General features: G+C 45.2%; 1 protein-coding gene across 1 annotated transcript; it reads right to left on the bottom strand.

Annotated features, from left to right (window-relative positions):
• Positions 1-719: 719 nt before the first annotated feature.
• On the bottom strand, positions 720-21,288 carry ZNF605 (zinc finger protein 605). The gene is made up of 6 exons (XM_025920056.2): positions 20,943-21,288; positions 20,706-20,825; positions 18,745-18,905; positions 11,637-11,757; positions 11,320-11,409; positions 720-7,604 (listed from the first exon to the last, which is right to left on the bottom strand). Exons 3-6 carry the CDS (start codon positions 18,757-18,759, stop codon positions 5,809-5,811), a joined length of 2,022 nt encoding a protein of 673 aa, XP_025775841.1. The 5' UTR covers positions 18,760-18,905; positions 20,706-20,825; positions 20,943-21,288; the 3' UTR covers positions 720-5,808.
• Between the last annotated feature and the right edge of the window lie 1,662 nt (positions 21,289-22,950).

The raw sequence follows: 22,950 nt of genomic DNA, 5'->3' as shown, positions 1-22,950 counted from the left end.
GCCTGGGTGGCGTAGTCGGTTAAGCGTCCGACTTCAGCCAGGTCACGATCTCGCGGTCTGTGAGTTCGAGCCCCGCGTCAGGCTCTGGGCTGATGGCTCGGAGCCTGGAGCCTGTTTCCGATTCTGTGTCTCCCTCTCTCTCTGCCCCTCCCCCATTCATGCTCTGTCTCTCTCTGTCCCAAAAATAAATAAAAAACGTTGAAAAAAAAAATTAAAAAAATAAAAATAAAATCAATTAATTAAATTAAACCGTTGGGGAAAAGACCGTAAAGGAATCCAAGGACAAGTGCGTCTCCCATGGGCTGAGCACTGGACATTGGGGTGTGGAATCCAGGTCTGGTCCTGCACTTTGTGGTTTCGTGGGGATTCAGATCAGGTGATATCTGACACAGAAAGCACAGGGTAGATGTGAGTAAATCTTTTTACAGTGTGCCTCATCTCTTTTTAGAAGTTGTGCTCACTATTCTTTTAAGATTCAAAGGATTAGGGGAGCCCCCAGTTTAGCATGGGGGGGGGGGGGAAAGCGAGGTGAGCCAAGGGCTGGGCAGAGCATTAACTCTTAACACTGCCGACAAGTAAACGAAAGCTGGTCTCTTGATGTTTCAGGAGTATTTGAATGATAAACATGTTGGAAACTGGCGACAGCTCAGATTTGGTTTCGGTTACCTAGTTGAATGGAAGCTTGAGTTCACTGTTCCCAATGATCACGCTCACACATATTAATTCATTCAACAGTTTACTCAGTAAGCATACAGGTACAGAGATTTTCTTTTCAAGCACAGCAGAGAGATGTGTGTGCACCAGTCTGAGCTCCCACAGCTCCCACAGGCGCCCTTGCTCTCCAGGTGCACCAGGCAGTGGAAACACATGCCAGCAACTTACAGACTGCTTCTCACCAAAGGGACAACAGCTGACCTTGTTCATTAGCTGTCTGCCCTGTCCTTGTGTGTGAGGCACAGCTGGCCCAGATCTCAGATGTCATTGCCTGACACATTCTGCTCTGTACAAACACATACAACAGAATAAGTATATATGACTTGTTTATGCACTTAGAGCGGCCCTGTGGCCACCATGGTTTGGAGATAAAGCCACACAGCCATTCCAATGGCTGCAGTGGTAGTTTAATATGCTTCCTTAACATAACCGCTAACAAATGCTAGAAGTTAATCTGCTTCCCCATCTTCTTGGGAATCTCAGCGTGATGTGGATTTTTTGTAAATAATTTTAATGCTAGGAATCACAGCAATGCTTTAAATGAGAATCTAATTACAAATGTCACTTCATTTGTATTTCTCTCTTATCTTACCAGTGGCTGCTTCTATAGCTACACTATTTGTTGGGCACTTTTAATGATTTAGGTGTTGTAAAATATCTATGTATAATGACTTAGTTATTCAATAAAGTTGGTGTTCCCTGGTTTATTTAATCTTAGCATCTGAAAGGAATAGGCTCAATGACAAGATGTCCACACTACCTGGATTCAATGAGTAGTCACTGTGACCTAAGTTACAAAGACCCCCAAAGAAAATAAAGTTACCAGATGGCACCACCAAGTCCACAGGTGGGGTGAGCCACGCTGGGAGGCGCCTCGTAACTTAGCTACTGGTCATGCTTGTGAGCTGGTCACAAGATGTTACACTGCCTGTGTCTATGCTGCAGACAGACATGATGAGATGAAGTTTTCTAAGATAATGAGAGTGAGTGTGGCCTGACCCTTCAGCATGACAAAGGGGTGGGGAGGGAAAAGCTGTTAGGCTTATGTGCTGCCACCTAGAGGGCACACGGCACTGTTGCAGACACTGCCACAGCTGACTGTCACAGTGCTAGTCCAGTTGTGCCCAAGCCTTGAAATATTTATTTCATTTGCTAGCTAATTCCTTAAAGACAGGATCAGAGTTATACACAAGTTTACTGGCACAGACTACAGTGTGAATGGTGCCGTTGGGCTTGTACAAAAAGGAACTACCTGCGTGAAAAGCTTCTTCAAAATGCAGATTGAAATGCAAACACAAATGGGAGAGAAAATACAGGGGTGCCTGGGTGGCTCAGTCAGTTGAGCGTCCGACTTCGGCTCAGGTCATGATCTCATGGCTTGTGGGTTCGAGCCCCGTGTCGGGCTCTGTGCTGACAGCTTGGAGCCTGGAGCCTGCTTCGGATTCTGTGTCTCCCTCTCTCTCTGCCCCTCCCCACTCATGCTTTGTCTCTCTCTCAGAAATAAACAAACATTAAAAAAATTAAAAAAAGAAAAAAAAATACAGCTGTGCAGCCTGATGTAATATTTCCCTTCAAAAGTGGTTACCAGACTGGGTGAGAGAGGGTACAGAAAGGTGAAATGAAGTCTTAAGAGGTATTCGACAAATGACAGGACGGTGCTGCTATGTTGGACCTCTTTGGTGGTTTATTTCATCCTAACTTATTACACTTCACGAGGCTGGGTAGTGTGTGACAGGCACTGGGGTGGAGCCCCTGAAGTGATTCTCTGTAGTAATGCTGACCCACTGACATGGAAGTCTTGTGTGGGGGTTACAGATTACATAGATTATATGTAATAAAAAGCAACAGACTATGGAATGAGGACATTTTAACTGCACAGCACAGTGTTTCTAAATGACAAGCTAGGAAGTATGAAGCATCATTCCCTTCTGCCTTACTCAGAAACTATCTTTTTCCTTGTCCATACGTATTGAACATAAATGACATTTTTTTTTCTTTTTGTTGTAAATTGCTTGGCTAATCGAGAGGTAGCATAAGACTTCATAAATGTTTTGATTTCAAGAGTTAGTGTAAGTGCAAGACCACTGGGTATGTAGCAGACAACAACCTATGGAGCCATTCAGATTTGCAGCAAAACAAAAAAACACAAAGAATTTTGTTACTTGAATTGGTTAAAAACAGAGAGAAAATACTGATATTTAGTGTGGGAAATCTTGATAGATGTCAGTCTATGCCCGACGAGGCACATGTTCCAGTAACTGATTCTGTCCCAGTAACTGATTCTCAGAATTGTGTTAAATGCTCATTTAACACCTGGCACAGAAAACAAGTGCTACACTCAAAATATTAACCTAAGAACATTCACTAGAGGAACCGTGTCCAGGTATGTGTTCTGAATTAAGGAAACCCAAACCAACCAGAGGTAGGTAAGCACCCAGAAATAGTTAACACCCCAAATTGTGAAGAGCAAGGAGAAGGAAGCGTTAACTGAAAAACGGTCTATGCCCCCGGGAGGGCAGCAGGGGGAGGGGGGGAGGGTGTGCTGCAGCCCTTCGGGCACAGACACCACTCACACCCACCACTCACACCGAGGTCCAGGCAGGGGCGTGGGGTTAAGTGTTCCAACCTCCCTCCTCCCGCCCGCTGACTGAGTGTACCTCCCGTGTTCAAACCTAAGCACAATCCCTGGTGAGGCCGTCCCTAGGGGACAGCCCCTGGGGGTGCAGAGCCGGGAAAGGGGCGGGGGGGGGGGGATGTGGAGAACGAGCAGCACATACACACGTCCGTCACATGTGCCATTCTACTGTGTGGCTGCTACACACACAAGTTGCCCTGAGCCCTGGGGAAGCAGGTTTCTGACTCAGAGGGTGCAGTCTATTTTAACTAGTTCTGAAGATTCACACTTAAGTGTTGTCATTGAGATACACTTTACTTCTAAAGACATCATAACCCACAATACATTATTTGGCTTTAAGCAGTCAATTACCATTTTAAAAGACTCTTAAATGAGGCAAGAGATCTTTTATATTTACCCACATATTCACCACTTCCAGAGCTCCTCTTTTCTTCCTGTAGATCCTCATTTCCACCTAGGATTTTCTTGCCGCACCAAAACTTGCTTTAGTGTTTCCTGAAATAAGGTCTATAGATAAAGTCTCTTTCATTTTGTTTCTCTGAGAAACTTTTCTTTTTGCGATCATTTTTGAAAGATGTTTTTGATGGGAAATAGACAAACGGCAGGTGGTGGGGGTTTTATGTAAAGTTGTCTGTCCCTCACTCCGTTGTGTTCCAGCTCGAGTAGTTTCTGACCACAAGTGTGTGTGGTCCTCTGTTCTGTGCAAGTATCCTGTCTTTCTCCAGGTGCTTTACAACTGTTCTCTTTATCATTGGGTTTTATCCGTTTGACTATGATGTCCATCAGCAGGATTTTCTTCATGATCTTGGGGTTCTTTGAACTTCTTGAATATGTGGAGTTACATTTTTCATCATATGTGTAAAAATTTCATGTTATTTACTCAAATACTTTCTCAGGCCTCTTCTCTGCCCTGTCCTTCTAGGACTCCATGCGAATACACGTGCCTCGCTGTAACCAACTCCCTATTGTCTTTCCTTCGAGTCTTTTTTTTTTCTGTGTCCATCAGTTGGACAGTTTTTATTTTCACTCAAGTTCATTGATCTTCTATGTCTAATCTGCTCTTAATTCCATCCAAAGTTGTTGTTTTGTTTTAATTTTCAGATATTGTTGTTTTCATCCTGAGAAGTTCCACTCAGGCTTTTAAAAATACATCTTCCAATTCATCTGTCACATTCCTGTTTTCCCGTACATCTATAAAAGCTATTTGAATACCCTTATTTAATGCCAACTGCTTCCATTTTTTCTGTATCTTTCTAGTGACTGATTTTTCCCCTGGTTACAAGTCGTATTCTCATGGCTTCTGTGTATGCCAGCTATGTTTTTGGATGCCAGACATTGTGGGTCCAGACTAGCTTTCGATCTAGGATTAATTACTTCACTACTAAGATAATACTCTGCTGGGAATCCTACCTGATGCCCCATGTGTTAAAAGTCGTTGCCATTTACCAGGTGGTGGGAATTTTATTCCCAGCCCTACATTGATTTCTGGGAACTGTTTGGCGGACTGCTTTCCAGCACTTTTCCTGGACTCAGGAAATTTCTGGTCACACATGTGCAAATCAGTACTAAGCCAAAAGACTAAGTGGACTCCTTGTAGATTTCTGCAGCCCTCTCTCTGGGAAGCTCCCTCCTCTCCAGTACAACTCCCTGCAAACTCTAGCTACTCTGGCCTCCCCAAATGCCAATTCAGCAATTCTCTTTGATTCAGCAAGACCACATTTGTTCCTTTCCCTGATCTGCAGCCTGGGAACTGCCACCAGGCACCAGGCTGGGCTCTTATGGGCTCACCTCACTCTCTACACCTTCTGCCAGGGATCACACACCTCCGCCTGTCATAGGTCTCGAAACCGCTATTTCATATACATCTTACAGTTTCTAGCTGTTCAAGGCAGGGGATTAATCTGGCGGCCCTTGCCGCATCACCACAGCAGAAAGCATATCTTCACACTTAAAACACAGCTACCACTTAAAATTAACTACTTTTTGTAACTTATATACAACACAACTCTATAGGATTATTTCGATAGAATCATGCTTACCAGAATTCTTCCAAACTATTAGGACTTCTCCTTCATACTGAAATCTCTAATTCAAGATGCTCAGTATTTCCTTTGCATATGTCTTCTCTAGTGTACCACGAATTATCCTTTCTTGACGAAACCCCCCACTCAATTTTTACAACGATTGAGTTTCTCCTCATGTTTAGGTCCTCTGATGAGAAGCTGTCACTCCTGACTACCAGGTTCTGCACTACTAGGATACTGATAAGACTTCCACACCAACAAGTCATTAACGTGTAATAAGCTGTGTGTTTCAGGAGAAGGCTCTTACGCTGTCTACGTAAAAATACCTCCCTCCTTTCTGAACTCTGCTGGGTGGGACCTGCATTCTCAGTGCACTGACAGGATTTCTCCTATCAGTCTGACAGATTTCCCATATTCACGGCACTCGTGCGCTTTCTAGATTACATGAGTCCTCTGATGAGCCATGAGCTGTGACTTCCTGCTGAAGGCAGTCCCACACTCACTGCATCCATAGTATTTATCTCCTGTGTGAATTCTCTGATGCCTCATAAGGTGTGACTTTCTAGTGAAAGACTTCCCACATTCACTACATTTATAGGGTCTTTCTCCTGTGTGAATTCTCTGATGTATAATGAGCTGTGCCTTCTCAAAGAAAGCTTTCGCACACTCACTGCACCCATAGGTTTTCTCTCCTGTGTGATTTCTTTGATGCTTAATGAGCTGCACTTTCTGAACAAAGGCTTTCCCACATTCACTGCACTCGTAAGGTTTCTCCCCTGTATGAATTCTCTGGTGCCTTAGAAGCTGTGGCTTCCAGGCAAAAGCTTTCCTGCACTCGCTACATTCAAAGGGTTTTTCTCCAGTATGGGTTCTCTGATGATGAACGAGGCTTGACTTCTCGCTGAAGGTTTTCCCACAGTCCCTGCACTCATAGGGCTTCTCTCCTGTGTGCGTCCTCTGATGTGATATCAGGCTTGACTTCTGGGTGAAGGCTCTCCCACACTCACTGCACTCATAAGGCTTCTCTCCAGTGTGAGTTCTCTGATGCGTCAGGAGCTGTGACTTCCCAAAGAAGGTTTTTCCACATTCAACACATCCATAGGGTTTCTCCCCTAAATGGGTTTTTTGATGTCTGATTAGCTCTGACTTCTTAAAGAATGCTTCTTCACAGTCACTGCACTGATAGTTCTTCTCTCCTGTATGAGTTACTTGATGCTTCACGAGCTGTGGTTTTCGGACAAAGGCTTCACCACACTCCCTGCATTCGTAGGGTTTCTCTCCTGTGTGGATCCTCTGATGCCTAATGAGGAGTGAGTTCCTGCTGAAGGCTTTGGTACACTCATTACATGCATACGGTTTCTTCCCCGTATGAGTCCTCTGATGAGTGATGAGCTGGGACTTCCAAAAGAAGGCTTTCCCACAATCACCACATTTATAGGGTTTCTCTCCTGTATGTGTTCTCTGATGTGTAATGAGCTTTAATTTCTGGGAGAAAGCTTTCCCACAGTCACTGCAGCCAAATGGTTTCTCGACAGTATGCGTCCTCTGATGTCTTTTAAGCTGTGACTTCCTGCTGAAAGCTTTTCCACATTCGCTGCATCCGTAGGGCTTCTCTCCCGTATGAGTTCTCTGATGTAAAATGAGTAATGACTTCCTGCTGAAAGCCTTCTGACACTCACCACACCCATATGGTTTTTCTCCTGAATGAGTCCTTTGATGAATAGTGAGCAGTGACTTCTGTGAGAAGGCTTTTCCACATTCACTGCATCCATAGGGCTTCTCTCCTGTATGAGTCCTCTGATGTATAATAAGCTGTGACTTCTTATTAAAAACTCTGCCACACTCCATGCATAAATAAACTCCAGTATGTGTAATATGGTCTGCAATGAGCCACGACTCTCTACTGCTGGCCTTTCTACATGTATTGCAATCACAGTATTTTATTCCACCATGGGTTCTATCAGGTTTGATGTAGAATAAAAATTTCTTACTTAGCTCATCAAGTTTCTTTCTTCCAAGGTTATTTTTTGAAATAAGAAACTCAAAACGATGTTTCAAATGTTTTTCACCTGTGCCACATTTATGGGGTCTCATTGCTAAATGAACAAAGTTAATGCTTGAATGAAATATTTTCCTAAAAACATCACATTCATCGCCTCTCTCCATACTTCTAAGCTCGTCTTGATTATCCTGGTGCCACATTTTGAGACTGTTATCTAGCCAGACTTCTTCTAAAAAGGAAAAAAATGAATCATACTGTGTAAATCCCCCAATGATTATGCGTATTGAACAAAACTTCTGAAATGGAGCCTAGGATTCCAGTTAAAAAAAAAAAAAATCTCCCAAATACAATCTCTCCTTATGGGACATGAAAAATGTTCACACACACTGTATGTTAACAAACTGGAATTTAAACATGAGAAACAGTAGGTTCCTGTACTAGCGTTACATTTAAAGAACATTCTCATTCAAGACCATCACCTGAATCACTGATATCACTAACTTCACCATCACTGAAACTATCTCTTGGGGTTATCAAAGAGTTCTCCAGAGCTCAGCATCAACACTTTTATTTAGGATTTTTGACATTTTAACTGAATGTATATAATCTACGTAACGAATCTACATGTAATCCTATCAATGAAAATTATTCCAAACCACAAGAATTCTTTTAACATTAGGACAGGCTTTTTTTCACCAAGTACAATTGTTTGTGATTTCTACAACACAACCATTTATTGGATTATTTTTAAATGAATGTTTGTTTGCTTTATGATATTATTTATTAGCAATGGTGAGGTAATATTCCCAATATGCCCTGAAAGATAAAAGATCTGCCAAGACTTCAAATACAAGGCAGCTACTTCTCTTCTGCAGGATTTTTTGGAGGGAAGGGGGTTGGGGAGGTAGAGCCTAATCTAATCCTCAGACATATCAGAATGTCCGAACAAGGACCAACTAGAGCTGCTGGTATGGAGAATAAAAGGATTCAGTGTTTTGAGGTTGAGTGAGTGGACGTATTAATACTATTGACTGAGTGGCTCAGTCGATTAAACGTCCCAACTTCAGCTCAGGTCATGATCTCACAGTCTGTGGGTTCGAGCCCTGTGTCGGGCTCTGTGCTAATGGCTCGGAGCCTGGCGCCTGCTTGGGATTCTGTGTCTCCCTCTCTCTCTGCCCCTCCCCCACTCACACTGTCTCTTTCTCTCTCTCAAAAATAAACAAACATTAAAAAAAAAGAAAGAGTAGGGACACCTGGGTGGCTCAGTCGGTTAAGCGTCCGACTTCGGCTCAGGTCATGATCTCACGGTTTGTGGGTTCGAGCCCTGTGTTGGGCTCTGTGCTGACAGCTGGGAGCCTGGAGCCTGCTTCAGATTCTGTATCTCCCTCTCTCTCTGCCCCTCCCCCACTCATGCTCTGTCTCTCTCTCTCAAAAATAAATAAACTTAAAAAAAGAAAGGAAAAAAGAAAAGGTGATCAGGTTTTTTACCCCTTTGCTTAAAAACCCTTTGGTAAATACAAGCTTTCATCCTGACTCACGTGCCCTTGCATGTCCTGGTCTCTTCCAACCTCTCTGACTTCTGCTCACAGGCTCTTCCTCACTACTGCTCAGCCACAGTGAATGCCTTCCCAGCCCTTCCATCCCAAAGGCCTTTTCTGCCTTAGGACCTTTTCATTTGCTGTTTTATTTGACACGCTTTTCCCAGCTTTCAGCAAGCCTGGCTCATTTAAGCGTAAACATCATTTCAAGAGCATACTAACGATACCCTTCCTGGCTCTCACCAAACAGGTAATCACCTTACTTCTGTGTCCCCCACGGGAATGTAAACCCTGGGGGCAGGGAAAAGGCTCGTATTTTTCACTACTGTATCCCCAGGACACAGCACACAGCAAGTGCTCAACGCACGCAGGATCAGTACTGTTCACTCATAACTGGACTTCTTTTTTATTTTTAACATTTATTTATTTTTGAGATAGAGAGAGACAGAGCATGAACGGGAGAGGGTCAGAGAGAGAGGGAGACACAGAATCCGAAACAGGCTCCAGGCTCTGAGCGGTCAGCACAGAGCCCGATGCGGGGCTTGAACTCATGGACCTCGAGATCATGACCTGAGCTGAAGTCGGACGCTTAACCGACTGAGCCACCCAGGCGCCCCATAACTGGACTTCTAAAGCAGTGCCCTTCCGTGCCATTAATCTTGATCATTAACTTTGCATTTTAATACAAATGCTTCGTGTCTGATACTGAACTATTGAATAAATACAGTTTTGCATTTTCTTCTATATTAAAATTCTCTGGTCCTGTGAGGCTATTTCATGGCTACTTCTCTCAATTCCTCTCATTCTTTTTTTTTTTTTTTTTTTTTATAAATTTTTTTTTTCAACGTTTATTTATTTTTGGGACAGAGAGAGACAGAGCATGAACGGGGGAGGGGCAGAGAGAGAGGGAGACACAGAATCGGAAACAGGCTCCAGGCTCTGAGCCATCAGCCCAGAGCCTGACGCGGGGCTCGAACTCACGGACCGCGAGATCGTGACCTGGCTGAAGTCGGGCGCTTAACCGACTGCGCCACCCAGGCGCCCCTCCTCTCATTCTTTATACAGCAGCTGTTCTAAACTAGTAGATGAACATAAAAACTATCTTCACAGGTGGTGGTTTCTAAGCTACATATACCCAGACCTAATAATCCATGTGAAGGGTACCCAGAGATCCATAATTTGAAATATTTCTTAAGGTGAGCAGAGACACTTGCTTAGATGAAAACCTTTGCACTAAAGAAATATTTGATAAACAAGAAAGGTCCTGCCTTACCTGGCCCCATAACAGTCAATTAATGAAACAATTAATCAGTACACACCATAAATCCTACAGACAACAGAGAAGAATACGTTATTTGCCATCTTTCTACGTGGGGAAAAAAACCTGTAAGATCTAATTGTTTAAAAATTCCAGATAACGTCTGACCAGGGCCAAGATTCCTACAATACAATACTAAGTGGGCAGAGACTTCAGAAAGGCTGGGAGTCAACAGTCTCTGGAGGTAAAAAAGGGGCCACCTGAAGAGAGGGACACTGTCTACGTGAGGAAAAGATATGATAATCAATGGCCCACGTGCAGAGAAAAATGTATGAAATGCGTGGAGGAAGAAACTAGTTCTGATGCAGCTGACCCTGACTTCTGGGCCAAGAAAATACAAACCAAAACTGAATAAAATGCTGCTATACCATGAGTTCTTCAATATAAATGTAGTTAAAAGATCACATGGCACATGGGGGTCTTGAGCCCAGCAGACGATGGGTTGAATGAGGAGCTTGGAGAAGACGAACATCAAAGGCACCAAAAAGCACCACGGAGCTGACCGCACAGGGTCAGTCTGCACAGAACAGGGAAAGAGGCAGAGCCCTCTGACCAGGTTCAGGGTGTTAGCTTTTCATTCTGTATCCTTAGATTCACTGTCTGCTCTCTCTGGGTTTAAAGTAGAAATCGGACCAATTAGAGGGACAAATTAGAGGGACTGACTCAGTGTTCCTTTAACAGGAAAAATTTATGAATTCATAAAGAGTTATGAGTAAAGAAGCCTAGCCCTGCAGGCTAGAAGTGCGGGAGAGAAGGGAAAGGAGACCGAGGAGCTGGGAAGAAGAGCCCAGCCCAAAAGCAAGGCCCTAAGTGCTAGCCCCCAACTTATGCTGCTGTATAGGAAAGGGGGTACGTGCCGCTATCAGCTCTGTGCAAAAAGGACACATCCTGATGTGGAGACCGGGACAGAGAGCACATGAAAACCCAGAAGGAACTCAGGGCACCAGTCCTGAGCCAACTCTAAAGATTTAGGAATTTCAACCAGTTTTATAAATAACATTTCAAACTAACTTTTCAAAACATTGCACCCTGACATCAAAAACCTTATTAAACTTTCACTGTCTGTCACACACCTGATTACCTCTCACCTGAAAAGTTCTGACTTAGAACTTCATCTATTATCCATGGCTCTTCCTGCTCCAGCTTGAAAATCCCATGAGGCTTGATAATTTGATAACCTGTTAATTAGAAAAACAGACAACTTGGACCCAACTGCTTGGGATGACGGACTCTTAAACATGAAGAATATTTACCACGAAGGCTAGAAAATAAACCAAGTGAACCAAAATCTTGTGATTGCGTATCAAGTGATCCTTGAAGTCTGTAACTCAAATCCAACATTAGTAAACATCTTCCAGGTGCCACAGTTACTAGACTCACGCTGTTTCCACGAGAACACTCTTACCCAAGAACACTAGGTTGCTATAGTTCTCCAGCATCACGTCTCTGTACAAGTTCTTCTGCGTAGGATTAAGTAGCCGCCACTCCTCCAATGTGAAGTCCACAGCCACATCCTCAAATGAGATCTAGAAAAGCGGATTTGCTATTAAACCTGAATGGGCTCCATGCAGAATACATGCTTTCTTCTCCACGGTGCCAGGCGGCCGCAGGGACCCCTAGCTCCCGGTCCTGGTGCATGTGTGTCACACTTCCCTCCTGAGTGTGGGCTGCACTTACGGGCTCACCTCCGCTGAACACAATAATGATGGGATGCCACTGCTGAGATCAGGTCACAAAAGAAGGTCACTTCCATCTGGGGAACCCTCCTTGCTCTTAGGGGGAATCCAGCTGCCGTGCCTTGAGGCAGGCCTGTGGAGAAGCCCATGTGGCCAGGCACCGAGGCCTGCCCACTCCCACGTGAATGAGCTTGGAAGGGGAGTACCTCCCTGTTGCACTCTGAAAGGACCTCAGCCCTTCCTAACCTCTTGAGCACAGACTTGTAGGAGACCCCGATTGGGAACCAAATGTGAGCGCAGCTGGAAAATTTCTAACCCAGAGAAACTGTGAGATAAATGTTGATGTTATTAGCCACGGAGGTTGTGGTAACTTGTTACACGGAAATCGAGAACTAACATAATATCCTAACTGTGCACTATACTTTGAGAGAGAGACAAAATGTTAAAATATTTATCATTATGGATTTACTTGTCTATCCATCCATCGATCCATTACAAAAGAATTTGGAACAGGTTGTATTTAAAGTCACTGTGCTTCTCAAAGAAGGTACCACTGGGTATTTGGGAACAATTCTTAGCTGAGGCCCATGCAGTGTAAGACCCTCAGCATGCCTGGCTTTTTTTTTTTTAAACAATTTTTTTTTTTCAACGTTTATTTATTTTTGGGACAGAGAGAGACAGAGCATGAACAGGGGAGGGGCAGAGAGAGAGGAAGACACAGAATCGGAAACAGGCTCCAGGCTCTGAGCCATCAGCCCAGAGCCTGACGCGGGGCTCGAACTCACGGACCGCGAGATCGTGACCTGGCTGAAGTCGGCCACTTAACCGACTGCGCCACCCAGGCGCCCCAGCATGCCTGGCTTTTATGTGCAAAATGACAGTAATGTTTTTTGGTTACTGTCAAAACCCAAACCGAACCTACATATTTATTATCATTATTCATCATCATATTATTATCATTATTTTAGTATTTATTTATTTTGAGAGAGAGAGACAGAGCATGAGCAGGGCAGGGGCAGAGAGAGAGGGAGACTCAGAATCCGAAGCAGGCTCCAGGCTCCGAGCTGTCAGCACAGAGCCTGACGTGGGTCTTGAACCCACCAACCGTGAGATCGTGACCTGAGCTGAAGTCAGACGTTTAATCCACTGAGCCAGCTAGGTGTCCCCCAGCCCCCCGCATTATCTACATATTTAAAACACTCTTCTCCCTCCAGGTGGTTTTGCACCCAAGTAGTAACAATTAACTGGCTCCTTCACATATCTTCTTGAACACATGTTTTGAGCATTAAGGCTCCCCAAACTGGAAAAAGTGTTAGAAATATAAATATGAGTAGAACAAAAACCATATTCTTAAATACTTTTTGGTCTTTTCAGGCCAGGAAATAAGGTGTTACAAAGGTCATGAAACAAGTAGACACAGGGTTTTGGGACAAAAGGCAAAGGAACTACAATAACAAAAACGAAATGATGTGGAAGAACAACAATGTTGCATGATTCACGTTATCTGAGTTTAAGACTTCCCATAATGCCCCAGTGATGAAGACAATGGTAGTATTAGACAAAAGTTGAATGAACCAGTACAGACAGCCTAAAAATAGACCCCCCTAAACATGCTCGGTTCATTTTTTACAAAATGAATGCCATGAAGAAAGGAGTTTTTTCAACAAATGATGCTAGAACCCATAAGCAAAAGAATAAACCTCAACACATACCTCATACCATATAAAAATGAATTCAAAATGGATCACAGGCCTAAATGGGGGGAAAAAATCATAAAGCTCTAGGAAAAAACCCGTGTGATCTTGGGTTTGGCAATGAGATTAAAATAAGAATGGGGGGGGCGGGGAGGGACACCTGGGTGGCTCAGTTGGTTAACTGTCCAACTTTGGCTCATATCATGATCTCACACTCCATGAGTTTGAGTCCTACGTAAGGCTCTGCGCTGACAGTTCAGAGCCTGGAGCCTGCTTCAGATTCTGTGTCTCCCTTTCTCTCTGCCCCTCCCTTGCTCGTGCTCTGTGAGTCACTCAAAAATAAATAAACATTAAAAAAAAATTTTTTTTTTCAGTTTATTTTGAGAGAGAAAGAGCATGTGAGCTGGGTAGGGACAGAGAGAGAATCCCAAGCAGACTCTGCACTGTCAGAGCAGAGCCCAATGTGGAGCTCAATCTCACAAAGCACGAGATCATGACCTGAGCCAAAACCAAGAGCTGGACACTTAACCTACTGAACCACCCAGGTGCTCCTTGGCAATGAGATTTTAGGTACAACACTGAATGCATGGTCAACTTGAATGCATGGTCAACTTAAGAAAAAAATCAACGAAATGGACTTTTTCAAAATTGAAATTTTTTCCTATATAAAAGATGCTGTTAAGAAAAGACAAGGCACGGACTATGACAAAATATTTGAAAACCACTTATCTGATGGAGCGCGTGTATTCAGAATAAATAATTCGTGAAACTCAACAATAAGAAGATACAATTAAAAAATGGGTGTCTCTTGAAACAAGGGAAATAAAAGCAAAAACGAACTACTGGGACCTCATCAAGATAAAAAACCTTCTGCACAGCAAAGGAAACCATCAACAAAGGTAAAAGGCAACCAGCAGAATAGGAGAAAATATTTGCAAATGACATATCTAATAAATGGTTAGTATCCAAAATATATAAAGAACTGATACAATGCAACACCCCCCAAAATGTAATCCAATTAAAAATGGGCAATAGATATAAACAGACATTTTCCCAAAGACATGTGGATGGCCAACACAGGAAAAGATGCTCAACATCACTCATCACCAGGGAAATGCAATCAGGGAATGGCTAAAATTAACAACACAAGAAACAACAGGTGTCGGCAAGGGTGCAGAGAAAAGGGAACCCTCTTACACTGCTGGTGGGAATGCCAACTGGTACAGACCCTGTGGAAAATAGTATGGAGGTTCCTCGAGAAGTTAAAAATAGAGCTACCCTACAATCCAGTAATTGCACTACTGGGTATCTACCCAAAAAATACAAAAACACGAATTCAAAGGGATACATGCACCCCGTTTATAGCAGCATTATCTACACTAGCCAAGATGTGGAAGCAGCCCAAGTGTCCATCAGCAGATGAAAAGATACAGAAGACGTGGTATATGTACAATGGAATATTATTCAGCCATGCAAAAGAATGAAATCTTTCCACTTGCAACAATGTGGATAAAGCTAAGTAAGTTAAGTCAGAGAAAGATAAATACCGTCTGATTTCACTCATATGTGGATTTTAAGAAACAAACGAGCAAAGGAAAGAGAAAGACAGAGAGAGAGAGAGAGAGAAAGGCAAACCAAGAAACACTGTTAACTGTAGAGAACACACTGATGGTCACCAGAGGGGAGGCGGGAGGGGGGCATGGGGGAAACAGGTGATGGGGATTAAGAGCACACTCATGATGAGCGCCAGGTGACATATGGGACAGCTGAATCGCTGTATCGTACACCTGAAACGAATCTAACACTCTGTTAACTATGCTGAAATTAAAATAAGAAACTTAAAAAAAAAAACCTCTTATTTAAAAAAAAGTCAGCTAACCAAAAAATAGACAAAAGATCTTAACAAGCACTTAACTGAAGAAGATGTACAGATAAAAAATAAACATATGAAAACATGTTCAACATCATTTGTCAATAGGGAAATACAAATTAAAACTATAATGGGACACTACATACCGATTAGAATTGCTAAAAACAAAACAAAAACAAAAGCAAAACACCCACACAAAAAGTGACACATGCCAGTGAGGATGCAGGGCAACAGCTCTCCTGCCGTGAAGTTGGGAACGCCAAAAGGGCAGTGACTCTGGAAGATGCTTTGGGGTTGAACAGAGACTTACTACTCCCAGGTACGTGCCCAAGGACACTCAAAACTTCTGCTCGCCTCAAGATTTACGTTCAAATCTGTATGCACATGAACACAATTGCTAAAATCTGGAAGGAACCAAGCAGCCCTTCAGAAGTGAAAGGGTAAGCAAACTGGCAGGTTCGTACAAGGGGGTGCGACCCAGGGACCGCACTCAGCAGGAAAAGGAGCCAACTACTGATTCAAACAAGGGCGATGAATCTCGAAGACACAAGTGAAAAAAGGCAGTAGCAAAAGGTTATACACTAATGAGTCCATTCTATGACATTCTGGAAAAGGCAAAACTGCAGTGACAGAGAACAGATGAGTCGCTGCTGGGGTTAGGGACGCGTGGAGGTGAGACGGGGAATTTCTGTGGAGGCTGGAGCTGTTCTAAATCCCGACTAGGATGCTGGTCATGTTAATTTATACATGTCCTGATCACGGGGAGCCCTCCCATGGGCCGAGACATCTGGATACGCTCCCGGTGAGCTTGTCGTTACCCGTGTGGATGCTCAGGAGCAAGGCCCCCACACTCACCAACAGACGTGCCCCGTCAACCCAACGTGGAGACCAAACCTGCCTCCACCACAAAGCCCTCGAGTATGTGACTGATTGCCACCAGGACCCAGAAGACGCTGGCCCGTGGAGACTCAGATTCCGTCCTCACTGGGGCCTGTGCACGTGCCGCCCGTGCCATCAGAAGAGGCTGAAACGGCCTGGACGTCACGTCTGGCCTTACACATGCTGGCCGTGGCTAGAAACTGCCCAGATACAAGTTCCTGTGCCGAGGGCCACGACATTGACAGGTAGCTCTCATCGGGCCCTCTGCCCCAGCCAGAGGGTTTCACTGGACTCTGACTGCAGCTGACACCCTCTTCAAGTTTGGTTTAGCGTCCCCATGGGTTCCACTGACTTGGACCACACTATCCAGGCACTACAAGACCACATTTGTTCCTTTCTGCGGTTCCCTGGATTCACTGCATCTGAGAAGGGCCCCAGATGAACCATGCAGTTGTCTCAGTGGACACTTAAGGACAGACTTATGTGACTGATGGGAGGGGTCAAGATAGCCCCAGCCCAGATTACACAGCTCAAATGGGCATCCTGGGGCCTCAGTGCAGTAAGTCCCCAAAAGACACTTCTCTTTGCTGCCATGTGAAGACCAGGCTGTCTTCACAGACACACCCATCTTCCACAGTTACTGAGACCTCAGGCTCCATGGGGGACACAGCAAAAGGCTTCCATCCCCTATGACCTCTTCCTGAAGATTTGACGAATGTGAGATTATATAAAACTGTTTTAAAATCTTTTGAAAATTTTGGAGGTTTTGCTAGCCGATTCTTAAACATGATGCATCTTTCCGGTTGAGTTAGATAAAAATATCTGTACCTCTTACATACACCCTTTCCGGACAAAGCGTCTGGATGAAAACAGATGAGCTTTTAAAAAGTTGTGGGAGTGCCTGGGTGGCTCAGACTTCAGCTTAGGACAGGATCTCATGATCATGGGATCAAGCCCCAGCATTGGGCTCTGCATTGAGTGTGGAGCCTGCTTGGGATTCGCTCTCCCTTTCTCTCTCTCTCTGCCACTCTCCCCTGCTTGTGCACGCTCTCTCTCTAGAATAAAAATTAAAAATAATTTAAAATAAATAAAGTTTTGATTACTAAATGGGGTACACTGATACAACAGAAAAACAAAAACAAAATCAACCTAGCACCTGGGGAAGCATGGGGGTAGAGAAGTACATGAATGATGTTTGTTCTCTGGACTTGCTCCTAAAAGCTTCCCCCTCCTCCTGGAAAAAACAAAAAGCAAAAGACACACCTTCCAATGCTGCCTCTCCAAGCTCTTGCGAATTCTCTGGATTTAGACTGACTGCTGAGCCAACACAGATGCCTTCCCGACAGGGCTGACTGGAGACAGCAGACGGCAGCCTCAGTTCCTGTACTTTCCAGGAAGAGCATCCCCAGAAGTTGCCCACATCTAACAGGGTGGACTAATAAACTGGGGTCGTGGACACAGCGATTTGGAAGTAAATGCCCCAAGCACTTCCTCTAAAGCCAAGGACTAAACTACATTATTCAGACTTGACTAGAAACCCAGGGCAGAAGGGCCCACAGTGGAAAGCCACACTGGGGGCCGGCCCTGCTTGAGGTACCCTCCGTAAATCCTTTGTTTCCAGAAAAACCACACATGTCCTCTAGGGTTGCACTTCTGACCTGTGTACCCCAACCTTCGTGACACTCTCCATTTCTTGAGTCAAGAAAGTAAAAAGAGCTAAAGGCAGATACACCCACGCCCAGCTTTTGCCAACAGAAGCAAAGATATTTCTATCCAAAATGTACCAAAATTCCAACTGAGAGAATATGGGGACCATCTGAAAGTTTTGTAGTGGTCAATTCTGCCGGATGATTTAGGTTTCTTTCCTAAAACTGGAACACAGGTAAGATAGGTATCGGGGCCCACTGTTTCAGTCCTGAAACAAACTCTGTTCTGAGCTTTCCTTCAAATTTGTGCCCTTAGCTCACACTGAGGAACTCTAATTTCTTAGCACTGCGTAATATGTTTATTATAGGGCTGCTATTTAGGACTGTGTCCACTCTCTCATCCCCATCAATAGCTGTCCAAATATTTTGGGCTCTGCATCATCAGCAAGGTTTGCTTCTACTGAGTAACTAGTCTGCTTTTCGTCAGAGGAGACCACGTAACTATTCCCGCTTCCCTTCCTGTCTCCACTTCTGGGAACATCTGAGGACAGCGGGCAGCTCACCTTCTTGTACATCCATGCTTCAACTTTAAGACTTTTGTATGATTCCACAATCCACTTTGTTCTTCTCTGACATCTTCTTTCCCAAGTTTGTATTTTCTGATTATGACTCAAATGTATTTAGAGCTTTCCTGCAAACCTCTCATATCTACATATAAAAACTGCCAGATAATAAACAAGTAACTCACCTGTGACTTGATCATTTTCAGCTGCTTGGAAAATCTGCTCTGTTCTGATGCTCTGGAGAGAGGCCTCTGGTCAAATGTCTGTACACTGAGAATGCACCCCTAGTCCTGAGGCCTCTTCTTTTTTATCTCACATGAGTTATCTTGTTCCTCAGAGCCATGCCCTGGAGATGCAGTGGAATTTCATTTTAGATGATGTCATTGATTCGGGACCCTATCTCGGATCTCTCTTCCTGACAACGCCCATCGGGTTTAGTGGGTAAGAAACAGGGCGGAAGTCTCGGCTGGGCCAGACTGCATCTGGGCCGGGTCTGCGCCACACAGCACACTTGCAGCCCTGGCCCGCACCCGAGAACGCCACGTGAAAGCCACGTGTCTCACTGGTTCGGCCAAACATCCCCAGAGGAGCGTCACCCCACCAAATGCTCTGCAGAGGTCAACAAAGTTCAGGAACATAACCTTGGCTCGCTCACTCTGCAGCAGTATTTCCTGGGGACACAGGTGCTACAGAGTAAAATGCAACTTATCTCTAGGCAGGATGGTAAAGGGAAAATGGCTTTTAGACCAAGACGGTGAAGCAGCCTGGGGTGCTGGCTTTCTACTCCAAAACCAGCCCTGCAGTGAAAAGAAAGCCTAGATCAGAGAAACTAACAGAAACAGTAAGAAGAGAGGCCCTGGGGGAAGACTAAGGCTCCCGTGTGGGTCTGATGCAGGGCGAGGGGGAGCCACATCCACGACAGCGAGGAGGCGTGAGGAACCTTCCCCGTGGTGCCTCTCGGTGCGCGCCAGGACAAAACTGCCTGCCCTTTCCCTCAGAAGCCAGCAGGGACAGCCCGGGCCACACTTCCAAGATCAAAATCCCTGCAGAGTGAAGGGGCCGCAGAGATGACAAGGGCTGCCCTTCGTCACCTCCCACAGCCCTCCGTACAAGGACGCTGTCCACACCTGCTGCTCAGGGTCTCCGACCCTTGACGGCAGGAGATGCTTGAGGGGGTGGTGGGACAGCACTGTGTGTTCTGCAGGGTCCACGTTGTCGGCCCTGGCGCCCCTCCCCTCTCCTCCCCTTCAAAGGTGCAGCCTCAGCCCCCCCCTAGTGCAAATTACCCAGGGTGCAGGAGAGCAGCTAACACTCTAGAGGAATATGCATGAGCTCAGAGGCCAGTAAAGGCAAATACAAACTAAAACTAAGAAAAAAAATTAATTCTCCCTCATGCAAAAAAAGGGAAAAAGACTCCCGACTCCTCTTCGCAAAGTATTTACTTTCGAAAACCCACAACCGTACATTCTCTGTTCCTTTGAGATATGTAGAGATCTCTTCTAAAGCTAAATAAGCTTCGTCCAGCTTTCCACCCCAAAACATCTTTCTTAAGGACCTAGGAGCTATCTCTCTGAAATCATCGGGAAGATACACCCCTATTTCCCAATCTCAGGAAGGGCAGGGGCCTGGCCGAGTGCCTGACTTTGGCAGCTGATGTCCCGCTGCAGTCCTGTCACCAACAGAGAGGTCTCTTTTCCCTTTGGATAAAGGTGATTGGCTAACACGAACAGCCACCCCAAGTGCCAGGTAAGTAGCATGAACCATGTGCGACACGTTATCATTTATCTTGAGACCACGTGGACATGGGTTCTTCCGGCCTGGCTGGAGAAAAGAGGGAGATTTCTTTCCGCCTTTGCAATCTCTTCAGCAGGTTGTCTGGGAAGCTCACTGCGTTCCAGTTTAACTGCTTTTCTTTTTCTTCTGCTTTTGTGAGATTTGCGGGTTGGCAGATTTGGGTTTTAATTATTTCCCCGACAGACCAAATAACCAGACAACTGAGTACAACCACTATTTTAAAAGCTTTTTAAGAGATCACAAACCACCTAACAGATATCGCAGGCAGAATTATTGGAACAAATGAAGCAAGATTTCAGCTAAGTATAATAAACAAAAAATACTACATCTTGATGTGTACACATACTTACACTTTGAATTCCTCCACTGCTCGTGGACCAGGTCACTTACATTCAACCAGATACAAGATCAGAGCCGGGGACTCCACAGCGTGAGGTCACAAAGAGATGTCATTTCCTTCCTAAGAATACACCTAAAACGAAATGTTCAAAAATCACAGTACCCAGTAAACTTGGGGACAAGAGGGACAAATCCCACCTTTCGCAGCAGCCCTGCCAAGAGAGGTCTGTCTGGCACTTGTGGTCTCTACCTGTGGTCTAGGGTGTTTGCTGAGCACCTAAGCTCTCGGTGCTCCCAGCTTGGTCTCCACAGGCTGACAGGCTACTTAAGAAGACTGGACACGGTGGACTGGTCAGTGGGCACTTTTCCAGCAAATAAACGGAACAAAGAGATAATATAGTACCTGTGGAAGGTTTAGGGCAAGAGCTCTTTATTTAAAGGCACTGTTCTATTAAAGAATAGGTGAGGGTGTCTTCGATGTCCCAATGGACACAGAGACAAATCTGCTGCAAATGAAGATAGGAAGTTATGCTTGGATGTTAGCGAACTGCCAGGTTTTGCCCCAGGGCAGCTAACATGAGTGGGGCCAGACCAGCCCCCCCGAGGCAGTTACTACCCACCCCAAGTTGGGCCAGGGGCTGGAAACAGACGAGACAAAGCTGCTCTCATCACCAGATGCTGCTTGGTCAGCAAAGCCCGTGCCCTGTGCAGACAGTGAGCAGGCAGGAGAAAAGAAACATCTGAACACATCTTAGCCTTGACCTGACCCTGTACATCAGCTTCTGACATCATCTCCTGAGGGCCTTGAAAGTCTCCCACTTTATGATGAAGAGAATGGAGGGACGACTTGGGCCAGTAAGTGGAGACAGGTCCCCACATCAACAATATAAGGAGGATCTTGTGGGGCAGTCAAGAAAGAATCGAAAGACAGGCTGGATTTTGAATATTGACCCAAAACAGTGGTAGAGGGCAGAGCAAGGGCATCCAGAGCAGGAAAAATTCCTAAAAATGGGAAGGGAGAAGAACGACAGGGGTTTTGCCCACTTGTGGTGCATATACATAAAAGTCAGATCCCCCCAGGGAAACTGGACTCTGTTTAGTCCAGCGTGAAGAGTGTAGGGCTGGAGGGCAAATCTCTGAGAAAAGGTTCTAGGAGAGCAGAGAGCAACATTCAAAGGTGAAATGCCTCTTTCCAAGATGCCCAGGGAGCTCTCCTGGACACAGTTAGGGGTCTCAACAGTGTGGGAAGCCCTGAGTGAAAGAAGAGAGTTGTTGCCATCCGAACCTGGGGTCCCTGAGATCAAAGGCCCACCTGCCCCAGGAGCTTCTGTTTAGCTTCGACCCCTTTGGGGTTGCTGCACGGATCTTCCCTCACCTCTGGAAAAGGGAATGTGCCGACTATACTAACATCCCAAACTGCCACTCTCGCTTCCTCCTTCAGGATCCCGACATACTCCTGCACCCCGCCCTCACACGCACATGTACATTCAGCACTCTCATGTACACACACACTCACACACACATGCACAGTCTTGTTTACAGGCCAGGAGAGCAGCAGTTTGCTGAATGCCTCTCACAACCAGGCCCTGTTCTGAACACATGGAAGACACGACTTAAGGTCCCAAGACAGACAGGGTCCCTGTCCTCTAAGAAATGCATTCTAAGATGGAAAACAAGTAAATAAAGTAACGTCAGACTGAAAGAGTGCTCACAGGAAATTTTAAATGTGACAGAGGAAGGGGTGGGTGGAAGGTGCTCCTTCCCATGGCCAGAAAAGGCATCCTGGAAATGACTTTTAGCTGAGTCCTGAACAGAGGATGGAACCCACTGTGGACGCCTGTGGGAAGAGCATGGCCATCAGGGAGCACCACACTCAAACGGCTGGGGCTAGACAGAGCTGAAGGCGGTTCGGGAATAGAGGAGGGCAATGAGGCTGAACCAGCTGAGAACGTTTAAGTGAGGAAATACTTCAGTAAAAGGAGCCGTCACTGACCAACAAAGCGATGTGTTGGGTGAGAAAGACCAAAGAACAAAAGAGAATATGGTCATTTAACAGAAGTCACTCTGTGAGAGTCTTGCCTGAGCCAACGCATGGTCAGCACTCATTGAGACTACCCACACCCACAAACACAACCACACAGGCCAATAATCACCAAAGATGGCCTCAATCACACACGAGGTCCAACAGACCTTGCATGACTGAACCCCCAGCCACCCCACCCCACGGACCAACCTTCAGCGTTCACAAGGCTCCCAGT

The sequence above is a fragment of the Puma concolor genome, chromosome D3 (assembly GCF_028749965.1).
Source record: "Puma concolor isolate L17-30 chromosome D3, mPumCon1.1.hap2, whole genome shotgun sequence".
NCBI classification, from domain to species: domain Eukaryota; kingdom Metazoa; phylum Chordata; class Mammalia; order Carnivora; family Felidae; genus Puma; species Puma concolor.
Note: the sequence above shows the minus strand (reverse complement) of the source record. Positions and strands in the feature narration are given on the sequence as shown.

Coding starts and splice junctions, on each gene's coding strand:
- ZNF605 (XM_025920056.2), bottom strand. Junction 11,410..11,636: donor TAGCAACCTAGTGTTCTTGG/GTAAGAGTGTTC, acceptor TCTAATTAACAG/GTTATCAAATTATCAAGCCT. Junction 7,605..11,319: donor TCTAAGTCAGAACTTTTCAG/GTGAGAGGTAAT, acceptor TTTCCTTTTTAG/AAGAAGTCTGGCTAGATAAC.